Raw genomic sequence first — 26195 nt, 5'->3', positions numbered from 1 at the left:
CTGTCAGATTGAAGACCTGATAGCAGATATTTATGTATACTATATCTATCTATCTATCTATCTATCTATCTATCTATCTATCTATCTATCTATCTGTCTATCTATCTATCTATCTATCTATCTATCTCTCTCTCTCTCTCTCTCTCTCTCTCTCTCCCTCTATATATATATATATATATATATATATATATCTATATATATATATATATATATATATATATACACATATATACACATATACATATAGACCACAGTGCATTGATATTCCTTTCCCTCATAGATATGACAATTTCACAAGTTTCTCCTGCTCAGGGATCGCAGCCAAGATTATTAAACTCTGTCATGTGTATAATATTTGGAATACAATGAGTCATTGCAGCATGAACATCATGAAAGTGTTGTTTATCGGAAGCTTGCCTGGCCACATTGAAGAGCTGTCAAGAGAGATGAAGAAGCACCCAGATGGTACTTCCAAGGAACCGCCCGACAAGCCCTGAGGTGATAGGTGGGGTTTGCTCTCGAGTCGTGCAGCTGTATTGGTATGTCACCTGAACTTTCCTCCGACCTCACCCTCAACGTGCATGTTTGTGGTTCGTTGAACCTCGCTCTCCTCCAGTCAAGCTGGACGAGGAGGTTTGCATATTTCTCTATGTGGGTCAAATAAAGGCAACAACTCTTTTTAGATTCAGGCCTTGAAAATTCTAATTAAAAAACATAGTTTGCAGGTCTGAGTGCCGCAATGTACCAGTGACAAAAGGGCCTTCATCTTCACGTAAAATTGTAATAAAAAAATCAGGATACGGCTACATTCTTGATCATAAAAGTGTCACACAAGAGGTTTTAATCCTCAAAGTTATTGAAAAAGAGACATTTAGCTTGAGCGAAGAGGAAAAAACTCAACAATGTTGAGAAGTGTTGAGCACTGGGATAATTTTCAGAAAGTTTTTTAATGCCGCAGAAGCAACCTCGGTTAAAGTTTGGCACAACCTAAAACATGCATTGTGCAAGCACTATTAACTTGGCAAAAGAAGAAATGTGTTAAAATATTACTGACAATAGTGACTTGCTTTGATTTTCTTACAGTCAAAACATCACCAGACGAATATCCGCACCACATCTAATAAGATTTTACCCCAAGACAACACTGCAACCATTGGAAAATTCTTCAAAATGAACATATTGAGCTAATGTTGAAAGTAATATAGGACTTGAAATGTTACCATGTGAATGGTCACTGATGGTATTTATTTAATGTTATCAGGAGAAAGACATTGTTTATTCATCAAACCAGTCAACTTTGGTCAATTAGCAACTTTAACATTTTGAGAATGCACATTGGACAATGACAACAAAAGGTTTATGGTCTGTACGAAATAAATAGCAACGTTGCTCATTTACAGCTTGGCTGGAGGGAAAAAAAATACAAAAAAACAAAACAAAAAACAAAACATAAGGGTTAATCTTCATATTCAAAAAGGTATACAGATGAGTTGTGATACTCATGAACTCACTAATTGCTCAACAAAAAACAAAAATGCTCTCCTTTTTAAATAAAGCTTTTCAGTTTTAATATGTACCTTCAAGAGCCTGTTATAGTTAAATAAATAGAATGCTTTCCATTTCTAACATGCACATCCAATTTGCCTGGGGAAAGTATTTACACTTCACTGATCCGACTTGTCCACTCGATTTCCTCCTCGAAACAGATCTTTCTCATCACAAACTCTCATACATACACAAATGTACAGTCACTCTTGCAGACATGCTGCACCTATTTACTATTAACACGATATCTAAACCTATGGAAAGTGATCAAAATGCTAACGGTGAACATGGAAAAAAACCATGTAAGTGTGAAGAAGAAACAGTCCAAACAACACATCTTAACCAGAATGGAGGGAAAAAGGGGCTGACTTACAAAAAAAGTTGTTTTGTTTACAACTGATCATGCACTGTATAAATTCACTGTGTTATTTGGTTTGAGAGTGTAATCAGTGGCTTCAATATCTACTTATTTTAAGAGTAATAGCTCCTGTGACAAATAAGCAATCCTATCAAATATTTCTCTAAGAATATTTAAGTCTTTTTTTTTTCCAGGAATCGTCACTGTCCTACAACAAGTGGTTTTTACTATCTTTGAGTACATAACCAGGAGCTACTGCAAGGAGGTGTTTCTTCTGTCATGTCCATGTTAGAGTACAAAACTCCAGGCCATGTGCTTTAGGTTGAGATGGGCAGTTTATTCTGTGCTGATGTTTCCTTTTTGTTTGTTTTTTTTGTTGTTGTTGTGTGTTTTTTTTCTTTTTTTGCTCCTCGTTCGCTCTTCCACTTTTCATGACGCAAAGTAAGAGTTCTGCATGGAGTAGAGGCGGTCGATGGGGTTTCCCACGCGGGCCTGCATGGAGTTGACTTCCGACGACGCCATGAAGCAGTCACTGAGGCTGGTTAAAGACGTGTCGCTGTCTATGTCATGGAATGCAGAATCATTACCTGCGGAGAGAAGATATTCGGAGGCATCAGCCAAAAAAGCACACCGACAACACAGCAGCAACACGCCTCTTTGGTTGTGAAATCAGTTCAATCTTGTATTTGAGATTTACCGCAGCACTGGGAAATCATAATTACTTATAGTCACTATGAGAAATTGCAGTTGTGTGTCATCACAATTGTGTGAACAGTTTTGTTGGATATCATCAAAGCTCACTTTTTGCTGCCCTCGCTGGGACAATTGCGGTCTATGAGGGAGCATGTAAACAAGGGGCATCCTCCTGAAAGATCTGGTTAATAGCAACTGTTTACGCCTTTCATAAAACCTCAACATGTTATTTCTCTGGAGGGAATAGTTAACTTTATTACACTCTGGATCTTAATGATAGTGTTGCACAAAATGGGGACAGTGTTTGGAGACATATCTTTTAATGCCTTGCCAATATTGTTCTTTTCCCCAAACCAAAGGAGAGTGATGAGACTGGGGATTTGGGTTCTTACTACCGAGAAGAACTAAATGGAGGCAAATTATAAGGAAGTTATGAACTTCAGGAAATGGTCCCTTTGGGACAAGTTGAGGACACTGCTCAGAAATGTGTTATTCCAGTCCCATCCTGTGGACTAACAGTTGATTGACTGATTTTCCACCCCCAAAGTCCTTGTTTGCATTTTAATTCTATCCCGTATCAAACAGAAATCAGAGACTTTTTATTTTCCCAGTCCGATTCATTAGCTCACGCTCCGGTCGCTGTTTGGACTGCAGTTTACCTCATGCTGTCCACACGGGCCACGTGTTTTTACCAACATTAGGAAACGTCACCAGTAACCGGGCAGGTTTCATAACTGGAGGCAAGGAGTCAAAACCGTACTAAACAGATCTGAAAATCCACTTCAAAACCAAACAGCTTATGAGAACGCTTGTGTTATCTCATGTGGGAGGAGGAGAAGCTGCTCCTTCTTCTCTGCAAGTGGCTTAAATCAGGAGCCTGTGGCCTGAGCACATGTCCCACACCGGGGAGCTATGAGGTTGATCAAGGGACAGGCATGTGTGCTGGTTTTTTTTTTTTTTTTTTTTTTGTGAGTAGGGGGAGGGAGTTAGTGGATGCTCACCATATGGGTTCATATGGTCCCCGGGCATCTGTGGGGGGGTGAGCCCCTGTTGGAACGGGTCTGTGCTGTAACCGTTCTGATCCATGGCGACCAGCTGCTGCTGTGGCGGAGCCAGCGGTGTGAAGGAGTTCATCATCCCCTCCATCCGATTAGACATCACCTCTGTGAAAAAAACAAAAACAAGACAGAAAATGTATTTAAAACACAAATAAGGAAGCAAAATGAGTCTGTAGAATGTACATGCAGCCACACGCAGACAGAGAGGTGGAGCTGATGAGGAGAAAACCAGGATGATGAGGGACATGTCTCTGCTTTTTATCAGCTCATATGGATGGAGTCAATGGATTCAATCATAGTACTGATATGTGCAATGACGCTGTCTTTGTTTATCATACATAGTTGTTACAACCTCCCCATTGCTTGACTGTGTCAGTAGTGTTTCCACTGAAATCTGCAGTAGTTCTTCGTGTGGCTGCTCCTTGATAACCGATTGGTAAGAGTGACACAAGCTGTTCAAGCCTCATTACTGAAACCTCATCATTGCCTCCTCAGCTTTCCTATGCAGCGATTTGGAAAATCCATTAAAAAAATGTTCTTTTGTTATTCAAACAAAATTTCAACTTACTCTTTAACCATCTACAAGGCAAGTAACTACATTTGGTAATCTACACAGTTTTCACAGTGTTCTGTTAAAGACAGTCACACAATCACACAATCATCATGTTAAACTTCAACATAGGTTAGAGGATTTATGAAAATTGCGAAAGCAATCGAAATGCGCCATCATTCTGCTTCGACTCTTCTATGGTAATATGAATGTTGTTGTGTTCCTCCTCACAGTCAGTGTACCTGATTGATGTTTTCAAAATCAGAATTTGCGAAAGAAAACACAGCTTATCTAATTGTGTGCTCTTTGGAAATAAATATAGTATAAATAACACGATAGTGATTAATAATTGTGTAGACAAAGTGTTTGACAACTTATGTTTATGGTATGTTTGAGCAATGAATATGTGAAATGATTGGAGAGTTGTTTTTTTTTTTTTTTACAAAAATCCAGTGAGATTTGGGTAAAATTGAGAAATTCTAAAGAGTTAAATCATCAAATTGTTCGTTTTTTGTTTAGAGTCACAGTTTCAAATATATTTTCATCTATGAATAAATACAGGTTTATTTTCAAAAATGTCATTAAATCAAAAACCTTTTTAATCCGCTATTAGCTATAATCATTCAATACGTATTCATAGTCTGACTTAACAATCACCAAAAATTGGTGTGATGATTCAAAAATGCTTGTAGAGGCCATCCAGTCCTCCTTCAGGCTGTACAGAACTAATTACATTGAAGAATAAACTGTGTTGTTCACAAGCGTTCCTTTGTTGAAACCCTTTGAATCTATAAATACTGTGTCTCTCCACATCACACTTGTGTATGCTGCCTGAGATGATGGCCCTGCATTGCGTGGGCGGTGTATATACTGTATCATACCTTGGCCAAGTCTCTGGGAATTCTGTTGTTCTTGTTGCTGTTGCTGTCTCCGGGCCAACTTCTTCATCTGAAACGAAAGGAGTCAAAATTGTGAGGAACTCCCAAAACTAACATGCTCTCTTTAATTTAAAAAGGATGCTCCTCGCCGTTCACCCTTGAATGAACTGCGTCGAAACTGTACTGGAGTGCACTTCATTGTCAAGAATCAAAGGTTTTTCACTAGATAATCATCAGAAAAGGGGAGGGCGTAGACGTTTAATGCAAGAGCGAGCTAGATTTGCAACTCTTTTCTCTTTTTTTTTCTTCATGCATTTGAAAAAGGAATGTAGTGATAAGTTTAACACACATAGTGATTTATCAGCCGGGCTCTTAAGATGAAATAAAGCTGTGTGTGTGTGTTTTTTTTTTTTTGTTTTTTTTTGAGGACGCCACATGTGATTTATCCAGCTCTCACCTTAGCTCTCTGGTTCTGAAACCACACCTGCACGACGCGCACGCTGAGTCCTGTCTCCGCGGCCAGCGTCTCCCTCACCTGAAGACATCCAGACAAAGTACTTTCAGCGTCACACAAGAAAACAAAAACACCCTGAAATACTTTTCCTCCCTAACATGTCTGCCATGTTCCCAACAGGCACGTTTGCTCTCTTTGATTTGCTTTGATTCCAGCGAACGTTGAATGAACGCAGTGGTCCTTTCTGGACCTCGCGGTTATTGCCTCTTCAAAGCCTTGGACCGGGTGCAGCGCCTGTTTTCGGGGCCCGGCTACGCAGGCAGTTCTCCGTTCCCAGTGTGACATTTGGTGCAGACGGACTGCGTTACACCAGCCTGCCTCAGTTAACACAGAACAGAAAGCGGCTCGCCACTTCAAAGCTCCGCTCTGAGGTGGGGGGAGACTTTTTTAATTTGAGAATTTTATTTGTCAAACTACTGTGGGGCGAGTGGTCGGCATGTAAATCGACGTGATTCTCAATCAAAGCCGGGAAAGATCGAAATGTGCAAATAAATAAATGGTGCTTTGTCACGTTGTCATCTCACCTTTCGGCAGGGTTTTGAGGAGACCTCAAAGGAAGCCTTGAAGGCCCGTCTCTGTTGAGTCGTTAGAATGGTTCGTGGTCTTTTGGGCCTCCTGGGGTCCTTCCCGTCGTCCCCCTTCCCCTGACTTCCTATGCCCTTCTCTGGCTTGATGTCCAGCTCCTCATCGTCACTCTTCTCTGCAGAGAGAGAGAGAGACATTTTCCCGGATCGTCAGCACACGCTTGAACCGACTACACCCTTTCAGTCTGTGACAGCCTGCTGATGAATTCATTTTCATTCTTCCCGATTCTCGGAGATTCACACACCGCAATTGCCTAATCAAAGGAGACGCATGTGTTTTTGATACTTTGTTATCAATTTATTACAAAAGGAAAAGGCCACATGTACGATTAGACTTACAGAAGTCTGCGGAGAGCACAGTGAAATATGCACATTTGTCACTGGAGTGGACAATGTGTCACCGGTAATGTATTGCTCTCAGCTTTGTCTGATTTACACTAAATCCATCTCTGATAAGAATACTACATCAAGTGCAACATGAAAAAGGCAACACGAGTACGTGTGGGAGATCCATCTTCTGCATCTCAGTGAGGAAACGCTCAGGTTTATAGTTTGCTCCACTTTAAACCTTAAAATAACGACAGAATATATATATATATATATGGGTTTCTAAACTTTGACCATCAGCAACAGGATATTGCAGTATGGGCTATTAAAGTCTGTGTGTCTGTGTCCTATAAGACACCATTGAGACTAAATAAAAAGCTGTGATCTGTTGATAGGTTTGTTAAGATAAAAACCTGTTTTCTATTTGTAGCAATCACAAACCCACATTTACGTGTTCAATATCTATCAAAGACAATTTGTCCCAGTAAAAGTAATTTGTTGATTTGTGTCACGATAAGGAATGTATTTATTAATAATAGAGAATAAAACCAAGGAGTGAAATCAAAGAATTTAGACTTAAACATTATAGTCATATCCTCAATTTGTCATGTATAATTTTCATCAGCATAGCTCTTAGGCCATTTATTTCATCAAGAAAATTTCAAAAACTAACTGAAAGAAGGGGGGAATAGTTTTTGCAAGCTAGTATTACGATTGTTTCACAGTCCAATCACAGACTAGATTCATATATATATATATGTAGCATCGGCTTCTGTAGTACCATCGAAAATACTGCTATAAATGGACATTTGAAAAACCTTTATAACAATTCTACAGCCACAGAACATAAATCCAGATATCCTAGTCATAAAGGGGTTAATTTGACACAATTAAGTATTAATTAATTTATACTTGTATTACTATTGTCAATGCGTTTGAATTATTATTGTTGGAGATTTGGGGGGGAATAAATCCAACATGACAGTTGGTTATGAAAAATGTCACTCAATTCAACAACAAAAAAAGCAGTTTCATTATTCATCTCCGTATGCATTTTATTACCGCTGGCCACAAAGGCACGCTGCTATGTAAACACAACATAAAAAATAAACGGATAAATAAGAAACATGGGTTATTATTCCACGTGAAGATGAAACAAGTGTTTGCAAATCAGAACCAGCAGTGCTGCTAACAAACCCTAATGATTTTGGGGTCTGGTGGCTGCGAGGAGAAGCACACACGATGCCTCAGTGTCTGCTGTCATCTGGTTCTGATATGTATCTACATTTCTCCACTGAAAAACCTACACTTCATCCGCCGCATGCCGAGGTTAACCTCTGTTCATGTCAACATTTTCCCCCAACTTGAAAATTTGGACGCACGCACCAAAAGACGAGCCGGCGCGATTCGCCGGGACGCGAACGAACAGGGGAAGACACGGAGCAAATATTCCCACAAGTTGACAAAAGTTGACACAGGCACAGATGTATTTGACAAATTCCCCGCTTTTGTGCATGTTTAAATGTGAGCCAGATGGTAGTGAACAGTGAGGCTTGGCGAGATGCCTCATTGTGTGTGGAGGCTATAGGCGAGGAACACTAGAGCTGATAAGAGTGGAGGCACAGGATTTCTGCAGAAAGGCCCCAAATCCCTCTGTCACTCACCATGATACAGTGATTTAATTCTTTCCAGCACCAGACCCTGCCCACGCACGGAGAGCCATTAATACAGGGTGGCTTGGCTTCGTCCTGTTTCCACATCCTACTGTATCATAAACCTACGCTCCCTGCTTGAATGAATATAACAAAATCAGCCATTGAAACACTGCAGATGGGGGGGGGGGGGGGGGACCAGAAAACGTAAGATGTCTCAGCAAATGATCTGGCAACTAGAGTTGTTTGTTTCCCATAAAATTAACAATTCAGTGCTAAAACCGGTGTGATCCAGTTTATATGCAGCACGTTTATGTTGGCTACCAGAGCGATGGGCCGGAGCGTACAGAATACAACACCTCGGTGCCATGTGATGATCGCACTCCGGTGTTGTTCTCACTCCCGTGCGAGAGGGTGGCGGTGGGCTCACCTGAGTCTGAGTCATCCGGGCTGACCGAGCTGAGTAAGTCTTTCTCCCTCTCGTAGTCGATCTTGCAGAGCAGCTGACCCTCCTTCAGGACAAACTCGTCGCCCTTCCTTAGCTGGCGGTCGCACACGCAGCAGCAGAAGCAGTTCAGGTGGTAGACGCACTCCAGGGCTCGCATCACAAACTCTGTGGGGGCGATTTTCTCCATGCAGCCGCTGCACTTGGTCGCAAACAATCTGCACAAGGAGAAGAACGTACAAATGTACCAAAAACTGAACATTTAAGCAAAGATTTGCTGATAACCTCAGTTAAACCTCAGTTAAAAAAAAAAAAGTGTTTTTTTTTTTTTTTGTCATGTGCTTCACTATATTTAGTCGTATAAACGTCCTTAAGCTGCCTGTCATGGATTTCTGTAATTGTCTTGCTGGAGGAGGTGACTCCTTTGGCAGCAGCTCATCTGTTAAAATTTCGAGGGTGGGTCCATCCCAGCATCATTCCAAGTGAGCTCAGTCATGGGCACCCAGACCCCCCCCCCCCACCCCCCCCACCCGCAAACCTACAAAAGAGGCCGGATCATTATCCAGCGCAGTGATCACCAAACCCCGTCGATCCCAATCGAGCGTCCGTTTTCCATTTACACATTTCTTTTAATATCCACGACACTCTATATGCATCAGATACCTTATCAGAGACCACGGTACATCGCCAGCTACTGGGTTACCCTTTAGTCTGTTCATATCTCATCTCACTGTCTAATGCCGTGCCTTTATGGCACAACACTACCTCGATCACCATTTCCTAGACAACACCTCCGTCTCCTTTTATGTCCTTTCAGGAAGATGTTTGCATTGTTTTATTGGCGACGGAGAGGCATTTAATTTGTCCTCTGTTGTTCATAAGAAGCCACATTAAATGGAGCAAGAAGGCAGGGGAGAGTGGTTGATCTTGTCCAGCCGCAAAGCTGGATTTATTAGCGGCTTCTTTGTTTGCCCTGGTCGGGAAGACAGCTGGCAACCGCCTATCTATTTGTGGTGAACATCTATTTCATTGTGCGAGGCAGGGAGGCAGTGAGAGGAGCAGTTGACATCATCTGCTGGTTCGGGACAGGGATGAGCGATAGTGATGAATATAATGTGTAAATATGAGAGGAAGGGAAACCAAAGGATGGTTTTGTTATGGTAATGTTGTTATAGGTACAGATTGAGTGTTGATATGGCATGTGTGAGTGAGTGTGCGTGTTCACACGTGTGAGTGCGTGTGTGTGTGTGTGTGCAGCTGTATGCGTGATGGAAATAAGTGCAGATTTTGTTATGGTCTCCGCAGCTTCCCAACATTACTGCTTTACTGCTGCTTGTCAAATCAGAATCAGGAGAGCTACATTTTATGCCATGTTAATTACATCACAACAATTAATTGCCTATTTTACTAGTTTCCAGATATCCATCCATTACAGCGAAATTACAACCTGTACCTGTCAGCAGAAGACAGCGAAAGAATCTTATTTCCCGCTTAACCATCACACAGCAGCAAAACAACAGAGATGTCAGAACTGGCACTCTCAGGGTTCATAAAATCCTTTAATCTTTCATTTATTACAATAAGTTAAGAAGATTATTATTGAACTATGGAAAAACCTCAAGGATAATCCCTTGAAAAAGAAATTTTGGCATGTTTCTCAAACAAGCAGGGTTCTTGTTTAAGTGACCTGCCAACCTGGATCTATCTTCTAAACAAACCACCGAGTCTGGCCACTGAAAAATTAAAGACAAGAGCAAACACTTCAAATTAAAATAAAAAAAAAACAAAACAAAAAAAGAGGAGTCTGAGCTTGAATGATTCATGCAAATGAAAAAAGGAATATTCAGGGACTTGTTTCGAGTTTTTAGAAGGATTAGTGAGTTACATGCTGGGATCAGGAAAAAGAGGTGATGAATCTGTCAAGACAAGTTCCCAGCTCTAACTCTAATGTTTAGCTAATGATCGCTGGCTTAGGCTCAGAAAGAGCGCAGAAAGTTGAGGAAATGACTTGTTAGCGCGGTTTTGATACGTCCAGGACTCCGCATTCACCTACGACCGCTCTCTCAAATCTTCTCATCTAGATGAAAACATTCTCATTCAGCCCTCTTTCCTTTCTTCTTTCTCCTCGCCGAGTCTAATCTTGTAAGCCATTATTTTTCTATTTCCCCTCTCTGTCACTTTGCATTATTTTTGCTGCTGTAATTCCTATTCGTCCCTTCTGGAATCTTCCTGTCCTGCTTTGTCCTCGGGTCTAATCCGGACTTTCTGCCTGTTTTCAGTCCCCGGTCCCCATTCTCAGCGGGGCTCAGATGGAATAGCCATGCATGACGCCCCTTCTATGGCAACCACACCTCCACAGGAAGGCAACGCCGACTTTTCGGATGGGCAGAGAAGGCCTTTGAGAAGCTGGCAGCAGAAGTAAATCCTTCTCTAAGGAACAAGGAGAATTAGCAGGGAGCAGTGGACTAGGGATTTAACCCTACCCCTCTCCTTTGAAAGGCACAGTCAGTCCCACTCCTGCGGCTAGCCACAATCAAACAGAGGAGGAGTGGGGAGGTGGCAGTGGGGAGAGGAGAACACAAACTCCCTGAATGACACAAGCAGTGGATTGTGGAGGAGCCTAATCCCACTTTAATACCTTTCCAAGTTCAGCTGCTAAAGAATGCTCTTTAAAACAACACCACTGTGTGAGCAGTGAAGGTTGACCAGGGGGAGGCACGCCATTCAACCTCCCCAACATTACCTGATTAGTGGTTTGAGGACCAGGCTGCGGGGTGAGCATGCCAACAGGAGACAGAGTGGAAGATGTAAATGGTGATTTTTATATAAAGAAAAACATACCAACAGGGACTGGGGACGACATTAGCCGAAAAGGAGACTACACGGTTTTCTATATTGACCATTCTACAGGGATATTAGAGGCATCAAAGAAGCTTAAGGTGTCGCTAAAATCAGACTGGAAGGGATTTCATTGATCATTTACCACATTCTATCCCTACTTGATCCCGGTGACCCGTCAAACTATGGCTTGTATCCACCTAAAATCCACTTTCAGGTTGTTCAGCTCCTTCAGTAACGCGACTCCTGGTGTTGCAGAGGCAACTTACTCGGCGTATAAAAGACAACCCCAGAGAGGACCACCAGCACGACTGCCCACGTCCCAGCCCAGCTCTTCCTCCTCCCACACCTGAGTGCACAGATCGAGTGATGAGACCCTCCTGTGTGGATCAATGGCTGCATCTCAAGCAGAGGGAACTGTCAATATTTACCTAGGCCTCCCCACATCGGGACTCATAAATGAAAAAAAGGGCCCATCTCAGCACATACCCCTCTCCCAGAGGAATCATTACGTCCTTCTCTTAATCCTGTGTCCGCAAACCTGTAATCCCATGTCTGTTCTTCTTCTTTTTTTTAAATATTATTATCTATGGTTGTCTCTCCCACTCTGTGACAGATTATCACACTGCTGAGGCTTGTAATGTTAGAAGCAAAATGCACAAAAACTCCCCACAAAAAACCCCAGGAATAATAAAAACAAAACAAAAAGAAAAGAAAAGCATTATGAAGAAGACAACAGCAAATGGGGTGCCGAGGGTTGTTTTGTCTGATGAACACTTTAGTGCAGCTGAGAGACATTGGCCTCTCTGCTGTTCTTCTTCTTCCCCCCTTTTTTTTTTCCAGGCTCTTTAGAGAACTATGCACACTCCCTTTGAACAGATTATAGGCAACTTAAAGTGTGACAACATCTTAAGCTCTCACCACATGTTGCCAATGATTTCCCTTCTACAGACATTACATTTAATGCTTCTGCCGCAGTGATAAGCATCAAGAGGACTGGGTGGGATAAAAGAAACCCAGAAGAATAAGAGGGGAGGTGTGTGTGTGTGTGTGTGTGTGTGGGGGGGGGTTATGGAGCTGCTCATGGCGCTTGATAATCATGCTACATTTAGCAACACGTGCAACAGTCTCACCTACTCCCCTTTTGCTATTGAACAACACTCCAAGAAATACCATAACAATTTAGGGAAGAATAGTCAGGCCTATTATGTCACCACATCCCATCAAAGACAAGAGGGGATGAGGATTATCCAGGCAGCAGCTGTAAGCTATTACTTTGAAGATGAGCCCTCGTGCTTGGGCAGGAAACCTGTGGCCATGCCAATCATGCAGAGGTGAGAGATGAAGCCTGCGAGGCAGGTCAGACGAGGGCCTCCAGACAGGACGTGAAGACAATCGGTCAAACAACTGGCTTAAAGATTACATCTAAAGTAAGTCTTTTCCAAGCCAGCTGACACCTTCTTCTTTTTCAAGCTAGAATGATTTAAAAAAATGATATATATATATATATATATATATATATATATATATATATATATATATATATATCATTAGGTCACTATTATTCATGCATCCAAATAAAAGATCAGACTGGGACTCATTAGAGAGGAGGATTCAGCCATGATCTAAATCTGATTCATTATTAATATTATATTAATATATTTCTGATTAGAAAGCAGGTTATGATAAGTTACTGTTGGAAATATACTGAAATTAAGTTTATGGTGCCGCAACAATGAATAATGGAAAAAAAACAAACCCAAAAAACAATGAAAGAAATGAAGCCGTTCCAATAAATAAAAAGTCTTATATAGCATCTGCCGTTTGTGCACAAATTGTCCTTGCATTCATGAATTCTCAAAATTTGAATAGGTTGCATCTCCTGCGTGATGTTCAGGTGTGATACTGCCTAAAACCAGAGTAGGACGTTTAAACCAAGGACTACGGTTCCACATTTTAAGGCTTTTTATATTTGTCTAATTAATAATGTGGTAAATTGGCACATTTTGGGGCAAAATTAAATCTCTCAGTCTACATTTTTAACTTTTTCATTGCTAAGGTAGATAGCTGTAATCACACATCTTCAAAATAGATGTAAGGTGGATATCAGTCTTTTATTGATTTCAGGACAAGAGGGCATATTTCCAAAATGTCCTGCTTTTCCAGCCAAACGCTTGATAATAAAGAAAAATCTTTTAATCTTCTCCCAGATTTTTCAGGTGGCATCTTGTTCTGTTTGTCATCTGGAAAGACAAAACTGTTGAGCAGCCACTTCTCGGCTTCTCATGAGACACGCCTTTAGTGTGCGAAAATCGGCTTTTAGCGGCAGTATCAAGAGCTTTGGCTACAAAGGAAAACATTTGATCCCCAGATGTTTCGCTACACACGGATGAACGAAGGCGAACCTTTTCAACTTTGTCTCAGCATCACCAAAATTACTTTGTTATGCGAGGCTCTGTTGTCTTCTACACGCAGAAGACACGGGATGTTCCCTACATTAGCTTGAAAAAAAAAAAACCCCAAAAAAACCCCCAACCTTGATTTGGGTATTACTCGTGTTTGATTGCTTACAGGGGGACTGATGATAAATGTGGACTTTCGGAGGAGATTTGCACTTTGGGGTTATGTGTGTGTGAAAATAAAAGAAGTTCGGCTCCGTCCGTTCTGTGTAAAGCGAGGTTCAAGCAACTTTAAGCCTGTGTGAGTAGTAAAGTGCACTGAAAAAGTGGTAGCGATGATGCTGTCTGCATAAATGATCTCGGTAGCTGACCTTGTTTCATAGTATCAGCATTTCTCTTTGGAGCATAGATTCATGGAGAGTAATGAAGCCAAATAAAAAGTGCCATCCTTCTGTTCCCAAGGGCCAGCTCCAGTCAGCTCTAAAAGCTGCTTAATCACCATCCCGTGCTTACTACATTAGCATAATAATGGCCTTTAAATTGAGGCTCTTTGTTTTTTAATTAAACTCCCAGCAGGTAAAAGTAAAACACATTAACGGGAGATGTGTACACCACTAATGGCCCAAAGGTGCCTTCTTCATCACACAGCTCTGGCCACAGGGTCCTGCTTGTTTCCCCGTGCCGAAGCGCAGCAAAAGCTTCCTGCGAGCTCACCGGGGAGGAATGAGACAAGCTGATTGCACTTGGCATATCAAAGATAATAGCAGAGACGTGTCCGATGCGTTCGAGTATGAGTATGCACCTGCCCCACATCTCAGAGGGAACGCACTTAGTAAATAGCTGCTGAACGGAGCTATACTAAATCTGTAAGAAAAAAAAATAAAAAATAAAGACGCTGGTTACAGTTAGTCTGCAGTGAAGTGTTTCCAGGATCATCTATCCCACATGTCCGCTATTGTGAAAATAAATACCGCCACTTTATTTCTATGGCAGCATGAGCTCGTATGTGCTGGAATGCACAGCTCCTAAGACGAGTCCCTCGGCCAGACGGACATCCCAGGCATATCTCTTCATAACGCCGCGCTGCACAGCTGCAAAAAGAAATCCTAACCCTTAAGTCATTATTCAAATGATCTCATTCCAGGGGCTGTGCGTTACACAGATTACCCAACACAGGGAAATACAGTTCAGAACGGATGTGGTGGTCACTTGTGTCCAGTGAGCAGGAGCTCATACAAATTTTAACTTTTTCTATTCCTTTTTCAAAAATGTATCTCAACTCATAAAACAAACAAAAAAAAAATCTACTAAAAAATACATGATCAGAAAAATCTCTAAAAGCAACAGTGGGATGCAGAGAATCAGAGTCTTGCAGCATCACGTTTCCTGATGCTTCTCCCTCAGATGTGTGTCGTAACGAGACGGAGAGGAAAACGCCATGGGAATAATCCTCTGCAGCCACACAGGTAGAACAAAGCTCGTGGAGTCAAAAGGACAGTGTATTGGGCAGCAGAGGAGGCTAAGTACACATCTAAATACAAGAGTAAGCAGGCAGGCACACATGATGCTGTTTGGACAGCTGGTGTTCCTGAGTATGTAAAATGAGTGCAACATTGCATTTAGGCTCAGTTTTTAGAGCTCAAAACAAACAATATGGCCACACAATCTGAGCTGCAGCATCGGCGAAGAAATTATGACTGTTAAAAATTAAAGTTTTCTTTGTACCTGGCTCTCAAAGTGGAGTTGAGCCTTGGACAAATACAATAAATACATTTGAATTACTAAGCTGCTATAAAGTTCTGTCTTCTGCTTTTTAACAGTGAAAGCGTCACTATTGGAGATGTGACATTTTTAAAAAGCAAACTTGAGGAATACGTCCTCGATAGACAAACTTAAAAGAAAGAAAAAAAAACCCATGTTTGATATATATGTGTGTGTGTATATTAAACCAATCTATATCCTCTGATGAACCATCACGATTGATTTCTACTTCTGAGAGTGTTACATGATGCTAAAAAACTACAGCATGGCTGACTATGGGATTGACTCAGGAGCTCTCTACAAGTCATAATGTTTATACAACTTTGCATTTAAAAAAAAAAAAAAAAAAAAGGAAAAAGAAAATGGTATGATCTCATGTCCAGTCTAAAAACATAAGACTGAATTAAATCGGGAGGCGAGGCAGACTGCATCCAGCTCTTACGATACTTTACTTTCTTTATCGGAAGAAAATAAATGGACTCATCTTTCCGATGCAGCACTGGAATGGTTAAAAAACAACATTTGGATTGGAGGGTTTTATAATTACTATTGACCCAGAGGTTCTGGGTCTAAGAAATAAAACAAACAGTAATATGAGGTGTTCTAAAGCACAAGTCTGCAAATATGCAAAGACAGGGTCTGGTGGCGAGCATCACGCTTTGGCTTCTTTTCTCCGCTCCTAATCTGTGGGCCTACACAATATTAAGACGGCTTTGGAGCCACTTGTGACCCAGCTGTGCACTAATGAAAAATTCCACAGCTCTGTGCAGAGGCCAATGGAGCTTGACCCCTTTCCACCCTGAACCAAGCAATGTCCATCTTGAGGAGTTTACCAGGCCTGAAAGATACTGGATTAATAAGTAGAAAAAGAGAAAGAGAGACAATCTGGGAAAGTCTAAAAAAAAAAAAACCTTGTGTGTTTCCCCTTCTTCTCCTCCTCCAGTCTTCAGTATATTGGTGTGAAGTAAAGTGTTTGCTCAGGTTTTAATGGGCAGAGATGATGTGGAGATCATTGTGACGGAAGATGGTAGTGTGAGGGGGGCTCTGTTTACTTAACAGAGATTCAGCCTAAGCCCAAAATTAGTTTGGAGAGAGAGAATGTGAGGCGACCAGGAATTAGACGTTGTTCACAAGATCCGGATCCGTGTGTTTGTGATCCTGCTGCCCTTGATTCTCTGTCTTTGTGTCTTAACCAAGACAAAAGTAAGCACTATGGAAGCAGATATCAAAAGAACACCAAACAGAACCCAAAAGAAATCCAACGCGGACTGCAGGGGGATGTACGGTGGAAGCAATGGACATCATGTTAGCCACTCAGAAACGTCAACAAGCAGCGGCAGTTTTCATACGGATGTATATGTTTGGGTCTGGCCAGCCTCTCGTTATCCTTCTGCATTTTTTCTCTGCATTTATTTATACAAACTTAAACATAATTTAAAGAACACCCAGTTCAGAACGTTTCGCCACGCAGATACAAAGCTCAGCAGATAACATCTCGGAAAATATCCAAGAAACGCAGGGGAAAACAAACAGATACAATATGGAGGTTCCAGGGGAAGACAACAAACGTGCACTGCCTTTTCCTTTTCACAATATATATCCTTTTTTTTTTTTTTTTTATATCCTACAATGGTCACCCTCATGATTCAACAAGTAATATATATCATATAAATGATAAGTGATTGCAATAAAAAAGGAAGACTTTCTGAGAGGGAAATCAGAAGATGGGGGTGGAGCGAAAGGCTGTAGCAGCATAGATCAATCTGCACTGGATCGATACCAAACACTTCAATCCGAATGCTTAAATCCTCACGAAAATGAACAATCATGACTTGTCTCTCCAGAAGCGTCCAAATCATCGAGATTGTCTCACGTGTTAAAATATGAGCCCGCTGCTCCTCCAGGGAATAGTGTACGGAGCTAAATATGGGGTGGAAGGGTTTGTGGTGGTGGTGGTGGAGGGGGGGGGGGGGGCGTAGCGGGAGGGTACTGGGGTGAGAGAAAATGAAAAAGAGAAAGCAAATGAAAAATAAACATTGTTATTGAAAGACAGGATGCTTTAAGACCCGGGGGCCAGGGATTAACATTCAGATTAGCATTCAAATAATATATTTGAATTTCTGATCAGCAATCCTCTTCAAAGAGCTAAATCCCAAGATTAGCAGGTGTTATGCTAAAAAGCTGTGTTTTTTTGTCGGGAACGTAGCTACACTAGCCAAACAAATATGTCTTTGAGTGTGAAGAGCTGGCATGGATGTATGCTGGTAACCATGGCGACTGACTGGTAGTTAGGAGCCGTGGAGAGGGGTGCAGTGTAGGAATGTGTCAAACAGACCGAGGGGCGCGCAGACACTGCAGAGCAAACCAAAAACCTGCTGCTTCACTAAAGACCATCCGCCACACTACTGAGACCACCTACAAATTCCACCCAGGTTTGGGTGAAGACGGAAAAAAAATAAAAGAAGGTCATTCTGCATTATCCTCACCATTATTATTATGTCTTACATGCATTCTTCTTAGTGATTTAAAAATGTCTGGCTTGGCAAAGGGAGTCAGATAAAAGTGATGAATTTATGCCAAACTGGTGGAGCTGTCTACATAAAAATGATTTAAAAATGTGCTACTTTTTTTTTTTTTTTTTTTTTTTTACAAAACATGATTCTCTCAGTCAGCCTGCCTCTGACTTAATGAGATAAAAAAAAATATATTTTAAAATATCCTCAGACGTGGTTAAATCTGCCAGAATAAGATTTACTGTGCTCAGTATATCAATGGCGCTATTAAAAGCTACCTTATCTGCAACAGGATGGTTAATATTTATTTTCTGAAGGTACATGAAGCATATGCTACTCAGTTTATACACGAGTTCCATGTGTATATTGACACACATACTCACAGATATATAACAGTAATTGTTTTAGCAGAAACTTTAAGGAAAAACATGAAAGTACAACATGAGATTAGTGACAGAAATTTTGTATCCACATTCAAGATACTAACAACCATCATTAAAAGGGAGAAATGTACGATAGTTAGAAATTCAAATACAAATTCAGTCAATATATACACTGGAAAAACTGCATCGCCCCATGATGACTAATCAGAATATTACATTTAATAAGAATAATAAGGGACATTTCAATGGCACATTTCAGACATACTGATATTGAAATAGCTTGAGTTAGCTAAACCAGTTATGATATCAGACATTCACTGCAATGTCACGAAGGATTGTACTCGCTGTGATGTTTTTCTATCGTCAAATAAACAGTCAAAGAATTTTAGTCATTGTTGTCATTGTGTTCCTTTATTCTGGCACGAGGTGCAAATGAGCCAAAAAGAATAAATGAATTGTCTGTACTCGCTGCAGCTTGCATTGTGTACGTGGGTGTTTTGGTGCTTAATTTTGAAAGGGAAATTCTCTCCCACTCGTAGCAGCTAATGTTACTGTGAAACTATTTTGTTCGTGTCTTAAAGAATTTAAGCATGCATTTTGCCCCGGGAGGTCTGGCAGAGGAGTTGTCTGATGCCCTTGCTGCTCTTTCTTTTTGTTTTCCTCGGTTTTTCTCACACACACATACACTCACACACACACACACGCACACATCAAACATTTTCTCTGTCATGTGGCTGTTGGGGTGTAAAATCTTATCTCTCCAGCTGGATGAGAACAGGTTTGACAAAATTCCCTTTTCTCCACGTGCAGCCTCCAAGGCACGGAGGAGTGGAATGGCAAAGCATGGCACGGCACGCCTGGCCTCTCCACCAGTGAACTGACAGTATATCTGCATGGCCCTGCGGCGCTCACCTTGAGTCAACTCGGTGGCCTTACCGCAGCCCTTTAGTGACTGCATTATGACCCCTAACAGAGCACTGACACGGTTTATTTTCCTTTCGCTTTGGCTCGGGATTCAATAAATTGACATTGCTTTGTGCTGAGGTGCACAGAGATACAGATGCCTTGAGTCGGATGATTCATACATATAACGCCTGGTTAAAGAGCCTGATATGTATTCTCGGGAGAGCGTGATGCACGGCAGCTGTAGTTATGCGTATTTAGCTCTGAACGAGCCCGAGCTCTCTGCTGCCCCTCCTGCTCATTGTTCACCCGACGGGGCCGATATGGATCCTGATTTATCCTCAGATGTGATGACAATGTCTCCTGCCACTGTGACACCCGTGGTCAGCCCTCTCAGCAAGGGGAAAAGGGTTTGCATTCACCCACCAATTTTACACTCTCTTTAGGTCCACGAGTGCCTTTGTGTGCCGGGGAGCAGCCCATTCTCTGTGGCTGTCTGAAAAAGCAGCTGTTTCTATAATGCTGTGGCAGCACTTTATGTTGCAGAATGATAAATGAAGGGGAGAAGGCAGAGCTGAAGTGCAGCTGAAACACACACACAGAAACAATGGCATAGGAGGGTCCATGCACAACATGGATATGTTTTCTGTGCCTCTCTCTCTCTCTCTCTCTCTCTCTCTCTCGCTCACTCTCTCTCTCTCTGTGCAGGTTAGGCTCCCAGTGCTCAGTCATAGCCAGAGGTTATGAGAGCGTGTTGAAGTGAGGGGGGTGGGGGGTCTAACAGACTGACACGTCCCACCAGTCCCCGCGCACACCCAGGGGAATGAGAGGTCGCTGTCCCTGTCCCACCGGGACCTGTCGCTCTGCTGTCCTCGGGGCAGTCATCTTCCTTTCTACCACCAACCTAATGACAGAGCCCCGAGGCCTCATCATTCCGCCGCCGTCACCCCCCCCCCCCATCAACTCCCAGCTCCACGCTCCTCTCTCCCCGTTGTCCTACCCAGGTGCCTGTCAGAGGGGTGTCTGCTCCACGACTGGTGTCGCTGTCCACATAAAGGACGCCTCCCCCACCTCCCCCTGCCGCGCCTCCTCCTCATGGCCCGGGGCTCAGCCTTTCATTTTGAAGTGGCGCGGGCCAGCTCTGCACCAGCCTGGGCCCTCGGCCTGCAGCCTGCTCCATTGTTTGGCCTCAGAGAAAGACTATTATTTCAACTCAATTTACTGTGAGTAAACACTGAGTGATAAGGCCCCCTGTCCTATCCCTCACACACACACATACACACACTTCTCTGATCCCTCCCTCTCTGACCGAGGGCTGTAATATACGCTGCCAACAAATCACTGCTCTCGGCCCATTGCGATCACTGGCTTTAGAATGGAGCTTACTAATTCACTTTCCAACACAGATCAGAGGACAGGCCTCATGTGTTTCAGAATATGGCTCCGCCACTGAGCGGCATTTAAAGGGCTTGTGGCCCTATGGTGGACTCATATAAATTTTAAGCAATAGCATTCTCACATCCTAAAGATACTATTCACATGCTAAAACCTGTGATAATCAGATGTATATATGCAAAGATAGCAACCGTGAAACAGTGCTGGGACACTTTATTAAAAAAGAGGATTTTAATCATTTTTTTCTCGCCGTCAGTAATATCACAGACACAGTATGATGAATGGCTCATCTGCTCAGATAGATCAATTGAGCTCAGAATAATCATGATGGTTGCTTTTTGTGTGTCCGACACAATGGATGCAGAGCGACGCTGCAGCTGCGGCAACGACACGCTATGGTCAAGTGTAGAGTTAATGATATTAGGACCGAGATAGGGCTAGAGCAGCACAAACAATACAACATAGAAATTTTCATAGATGACTGTGCTACTGGAGTGATTTTACAGTCTGTAGAGGCTCATTTGCTTAAAACAAAACCCTCACAAAGAGGCCTGTTTGTTCTGTTTTTCATTGTTTCATCACAGAAAAGCCCTCGGTCCCTCTTCTGTGTGAGGAACTGTACTATGTCTTAATTATACAGAATTATCAGCCAGCTTTAAATAGCAGTCGTTTGCACTGTCTACGCCTTATGTGGCTAATATAATTATTCAGAGCCTACTTTATCTTGGGCAGAAAGAGGCTGACACAGTACCACAAACTAATGTGATAAAAGCTTAGCATATCACGACTTGATTCGAGGATTTTAAAGGTAAGTGTTTATGACAAGGTAATAATGCCTCATGCAAAAGGCTGGCCTGTAAATTGGTTAGTTAGGCCATGATGGATGAGGGGGAGCCTAACCTTATTTCCAATAGAGCCTCTTGATTTCTAGAGCTGAGGATAATGAATTTGATTTAATTAGACCGTCCCTCATCTAATTAAGAGTGGGAGAAATCTGACCCTGTGTGTAGTCTTAAAACAAACGCTTCTTTGAACCATATGGACATATCTCAACAAAGACTGAAAATTAACCATTTTTCAAGAAAGCCAATACCTTCGTGAGGAGTTAACGCAATGGCCACAATTCCTTTTTATTTTCTAATCTATTGTTCATGGAATATGAAAAGATAATCAATAAAAAAAAAAGATTATTGTGTAAAAACAAACTACTCGCTTATTATGAATGGAAGTGAGAAGATGGGACGAGGGATCAGGCAACAGCTATAAAGGTCCAATTAAAGTAGTGATTCATCATCAGATTATTAATGAAGCTTGTGAGGGTCCTCTGCAGTATTGGTAATGGGCTGGTTGGCCTATCTCCTCCTAAACCCTCTGGGTAGACCTGCTCCTTACACTGCCAAGGTAATCTCTTTAAAGGCCAAGGAGATCCAGCCCACTAGGCCCCCAAAGGCACCCTTGCATCGCTCCCACCGCCTGCTACACTCTGCGCTTCACCTCACAGGCTTGACAACTCTCATTATGGCTCCAACTTTTCTAGGCTTCACCTTGGAGAAACAAACTCTCTCAACTTGATCATTCTGACAGCCCCGGGTGTTGTATTTGTCATCCTCCGACTAACTGGAAGTGCTTGCGAGAGCCGGGGATCTGAGGAGAAATAATGTAAAGTCTGCCTTGTCCAGAGACGAGATTCCGAAGCCAGCTCTGATTTGCCTTCAGCTCTGATGATGTCTGTGGGCCAAGGCAGCTTAAAGATCTCAAACCAGCCATTACTGCTGCATATTCTGGTGAAGAGCCCTGTAATACTTATCATCGGCAGTCAATCTTGGTGTGCCCCTTGTAGCCAACTCACAATGCGCAGCACCATAGATGCTTAGGTAGCCAACACACTGCAGATCCAATTACCTGTAATACACACTTCAGTTTATCTCACTCCCAGTCATTATCTAAATTGCAGACATATTATTAGGGTACCTGCTTGAGAAGTGTGTGTTTCTCTTTGTCTCCTAATAGGGCCCAAAGGGAGTGTTGTTTTGTACGTAACCCTCTATAGGCAGTAAAGGAATGGGCTTTATAACCATTTTCCAAAACAGGGGCATTCGGGAAGCACAGAACACTTCACCATTATGCACCAAACACAAACATATCTGTCATGACATGGTGAGTAGTAGAATCAGGAGATTAATTACGTGATTGTAGAGAAAGGGGCTCGGCCCTCAGTTTGAGTGGTCCCTCATTACATTACCTCGTTCTCCAGAGGAACCCAATTGACATCAGAGGCACACGACTCCTCTACAAAAAGATCTACACTGATTGAGAACTGTGACAGCTATTAACAGAACATCACACGGCCTTGGTAGCAAACCCAGCCGGTCACAGTCAAACCAACGACGGGATAAATTCAAGCCTGCATGCTGCTTTGTATGCTTAAGAAATTCCCCATAAGAAAGACTTTTGGATTCAACTGAAATTAGCTTTCAAAAGTTCACTTCATAGGAATTCATGACTGTTTTCCAAGTGATACCAAGACTCTGAGTGAGCGTGGAAAAAAGGAAATTCTTCAAAAACCATGGATAATCTTGGTGCATTTCATTCGAGATGGAATTGCTTTTTAAAAGCTCTTTCATTGTGTCTGAGCGCGCTGCTTTTGACCACCAGCATTCCTTAAGAGATCACCGATATTAATAAAATAATACTCTTTAGACAAGACAACCTCTGACTGCAATAATGTGGCCAGAGCAGACTTTTCCCTTTGCATCCAGAGCTTGTGGAAGGACTTGTCTTTGCTTAACAGTGCCTGCATTTTCGTCACTCTGCTGGCATTTATTTAATGAGCAGACCAGCAATGAGACTGTCACCACCCCACAAAGGGAGAACTGAAGGCCAATCGAGCCTCGCATCATTCAAATCATGTCCATGGAAGTGAGATGTACTCTTGACACTGGACACTCCTCTGAGAGCTATATATGCAATTGCCGAATAGCTGCGGCTGAAAATGTCTCATCCATAGGGACGCTCACAAGCAATAATGCACTATATGAGAGACAGACAGCTAGATTGAATAGAGAGACAGCTAGACAGGCAGAGATCAAGTCGAATCCTGCTCCCGTCATCTGGCTGTGCGTTCACAGGTCAGGCTTAGTTAATCTAATTCCTGGGCTTTCCCACAAAAAGCCAAGTGCCACTCAGGAGAAGTGGCAGGGAGAGAGAGAGAGAGAGAAATGGAGAAAAGGGGTTGGGAAGTGGAAGTGAAGAGGGCTGCTGGTGGTGGGCTTGAATAATTATGAATCAGGGAGCTTAACCTTCTGGGGAGTTAATTTGAAGAGCACTGGGGATAGGGGAGTGGGACTCTTTATTTCCCTGGGGTGCCCCTAATGCCATTGTGAGGGAATGGAGAGATCAGGACACGCAGCAATATCGTGTCTGTTAGCCACCATATGACGAGCTGACCCCAGAGCGGCGCTCACAATCACACCTGCCGTCATCAGGGCTAATTTGTTAAACATATCAATAGTGCTCCGCTGGCCTTTTCTCCGCCACATCGGACCATTGATTCAGCCGCTGCGCTGACTGACAACTCCCGATCCCTTGACTTCACTCCCTTTTCCTCTTCACTGGCAGACACCTTAAATCACCTACAATCTCTGGGATACACTTTTTTTTATTGTAAGGACTGAACAAAAAAAACGAAAAAAAACAAAAACGAGCATGATTAAAGCACAAATAAATAAATCAATTTTATATCTATTGGCGCTTGTACAACAGTTTCGTAACAGTCAGCAACTATATTACACCTACTAAAAGCCTCTTTACATCCATAACTTTTCTTTTTACCAGTGCCAGCAGGCCCCACAAGCACAGCGAGCCGGGAGAGACACAAACTAAAAGACACAGAGGAAGACAAAGAGGGAATAGAGACACAAACCGAGCGTTCGATAAATCACAGCATGGAGAAATGATACTCTGCAGCCCTTGGCTCTATGAGGGCCGTAAGCTGGAATTCTTTTATTTGGAGTGGGGGCCCTCTGTCCCAGGCTCTCACCGGGAGAGTCTCCTGTCATGTTTGCGAGAACGGAGGTTGTGAGATTGGCTGGCTCGCCACTTGCTGGCTACGGCAGAAAGACACTGTTGTGTGGCTGTGGCAAGGAACAGTGGCGGCCTATGGCGGCACAGACCCCGACATCTGGATCCCGTTTGCAGGCAGCACACTCAGACAGGCAAGACTCTGCCAAGAGGGAATCTTAGCCCTTTGATTTCGACTCCCCTGGCCTGCTCTAATTGTCATCCCTCATTATTTAGTCAAAGGTGAAGGGATGAATCATAAACTATTACAGAGAAGTGACACTTTCTGCTCAGAGAGAACTCCTCCTCAGCCTCGCTCCCCGCCTCCTCTCAGCTGATAAGGACGATGAATTTTACACACGCCTGGAGTACAAACATGTCTCGTGTGTGCTCTCGTCATTAAGATTCAGATGAGAGGGTGTGTGTCACCGTGAAACCACAAGTAATGCAGGAGGGGAAGATCTGATGACAGTGCTCAGTTAGAGAGGAGATCTTTGCTGTCAGGACCTTCGTCACGAAACAAAACAAACAAACAAACAAAATTCTGGGATTTAACAGTAGTGACTGTAGGGATTTAAATAAATAAAGTGCGTGTGTGGATGTTTATAGATGTTAACGCTGCAGAGAGCTTAAAAAAGATAAGTCTTTAGTCACTCATCACAAAGGATGACAAGTTAACTCAAGCAGACAGACTATTGGCAGAGTTTGAAGTACGACTGTTATTTAAACAAGATAATAGTCTGTTAGTTTACAGTCTTCAAAATATTCCACTTTAATTCAAACCTGTAATGCTGCTTCATATTCACATTCAGATATCTTTTTACACACATTGTCAGGAACACAGCTAGAGTGAGTAATTGACCTTTTGATGAGTGATCACAACTCCAACTGTTTTCTCGCCCAATTCACAGACAGTTTTTTTTTCAAAGGTGTCACTAGATAGCTAAAGGCAGGATAAATTAAGCAGCACAAACATATAATAATGTAATTTGTGGTTGCTTTTATCGTCATAACTGCGCAATCTATCGAGACAATCGGACCACTAATGACAGCTTTGTGTCTGTGCACAGCGCCCGGCCAAGTGAGAACAGGTTTTGTTGTTATGACGGAGATCATCGAGGTAGAGCTGCTCTGCCTTTGATATTGGCCCTGTTTGTTTTGGAAACTCAGTCATGTGTGGAAATATCCAAGTGTTTGAGAGTGCTTGAGTGTTAAACGTGCCCTGTTCATTACCCCTGAAGAGGAATGCATCTTCAGCTTTTTCTGACACATGACAGCGTCCGACTCTCTTCCAGTCACTCACCGGTGTAACAGCCGTGATGACAGATCACTCAGGGACA

General features: G+C 42.4%; 1 protein-coding gene across 2 annotated transcripts in view; it reads right to left on the bottom strand.

Moving 5' to 3' along the window:
- Window positions 1–1236: 1236 nt before the first annotated feature.
- lmx1bb (LIM homeobox transcription factor 1, beta b) overlaps window positions 1237–26195 on the bottom strand; it is a 50232-nt gene continuing 25273 nt past the window's right edge. For both annotated transcript variants that reach the window (XM_080499804.1, XM_080499805.1), the window contains 6 exons: window positions 8590–8822; window positions 6121–6296; window positions 5540–5617; window positions 5086–5152; window positions 3598–3759; window positions 1237–2490 (listed from right to left, as the gene is read on the bottom strand). In XM_080499804.1, coding sequence (XP_080355930.1) covers window positions 2333–2490; window positions 3598–3759; window positions 5086–5152; window positions 5540–5617; window positions 6121–6296; window positions 8590–8822 — 874 coding nt within the window. In that variant the 3' untranslated portion in view covers window positions 1237–2332. The remainder of the gene's footprint in view (window positions 2491–3597; window positions 3760–5085; window positions 5153–5539; window positions 5618–6120; window positions 6297–8589; window positions 8823–26195) is intronic.

The sequence above is a fragment of the Blennius ocellaris genome (genome assembly GCF_963422515.1).
Source record: "Blennius ocellaris genome assembly, chromosome: 7".
Taxonomy (NCBI): domain Eukaryota; kingdom Metazoa; phylum Chordata; class Actinopteri; order Blenniiformes; family Blenniidae; genus Blennius; species Blennius ocellaris.
This window is presented reverse-complemented; position numbering and strand designations above follow the sequence as displayed.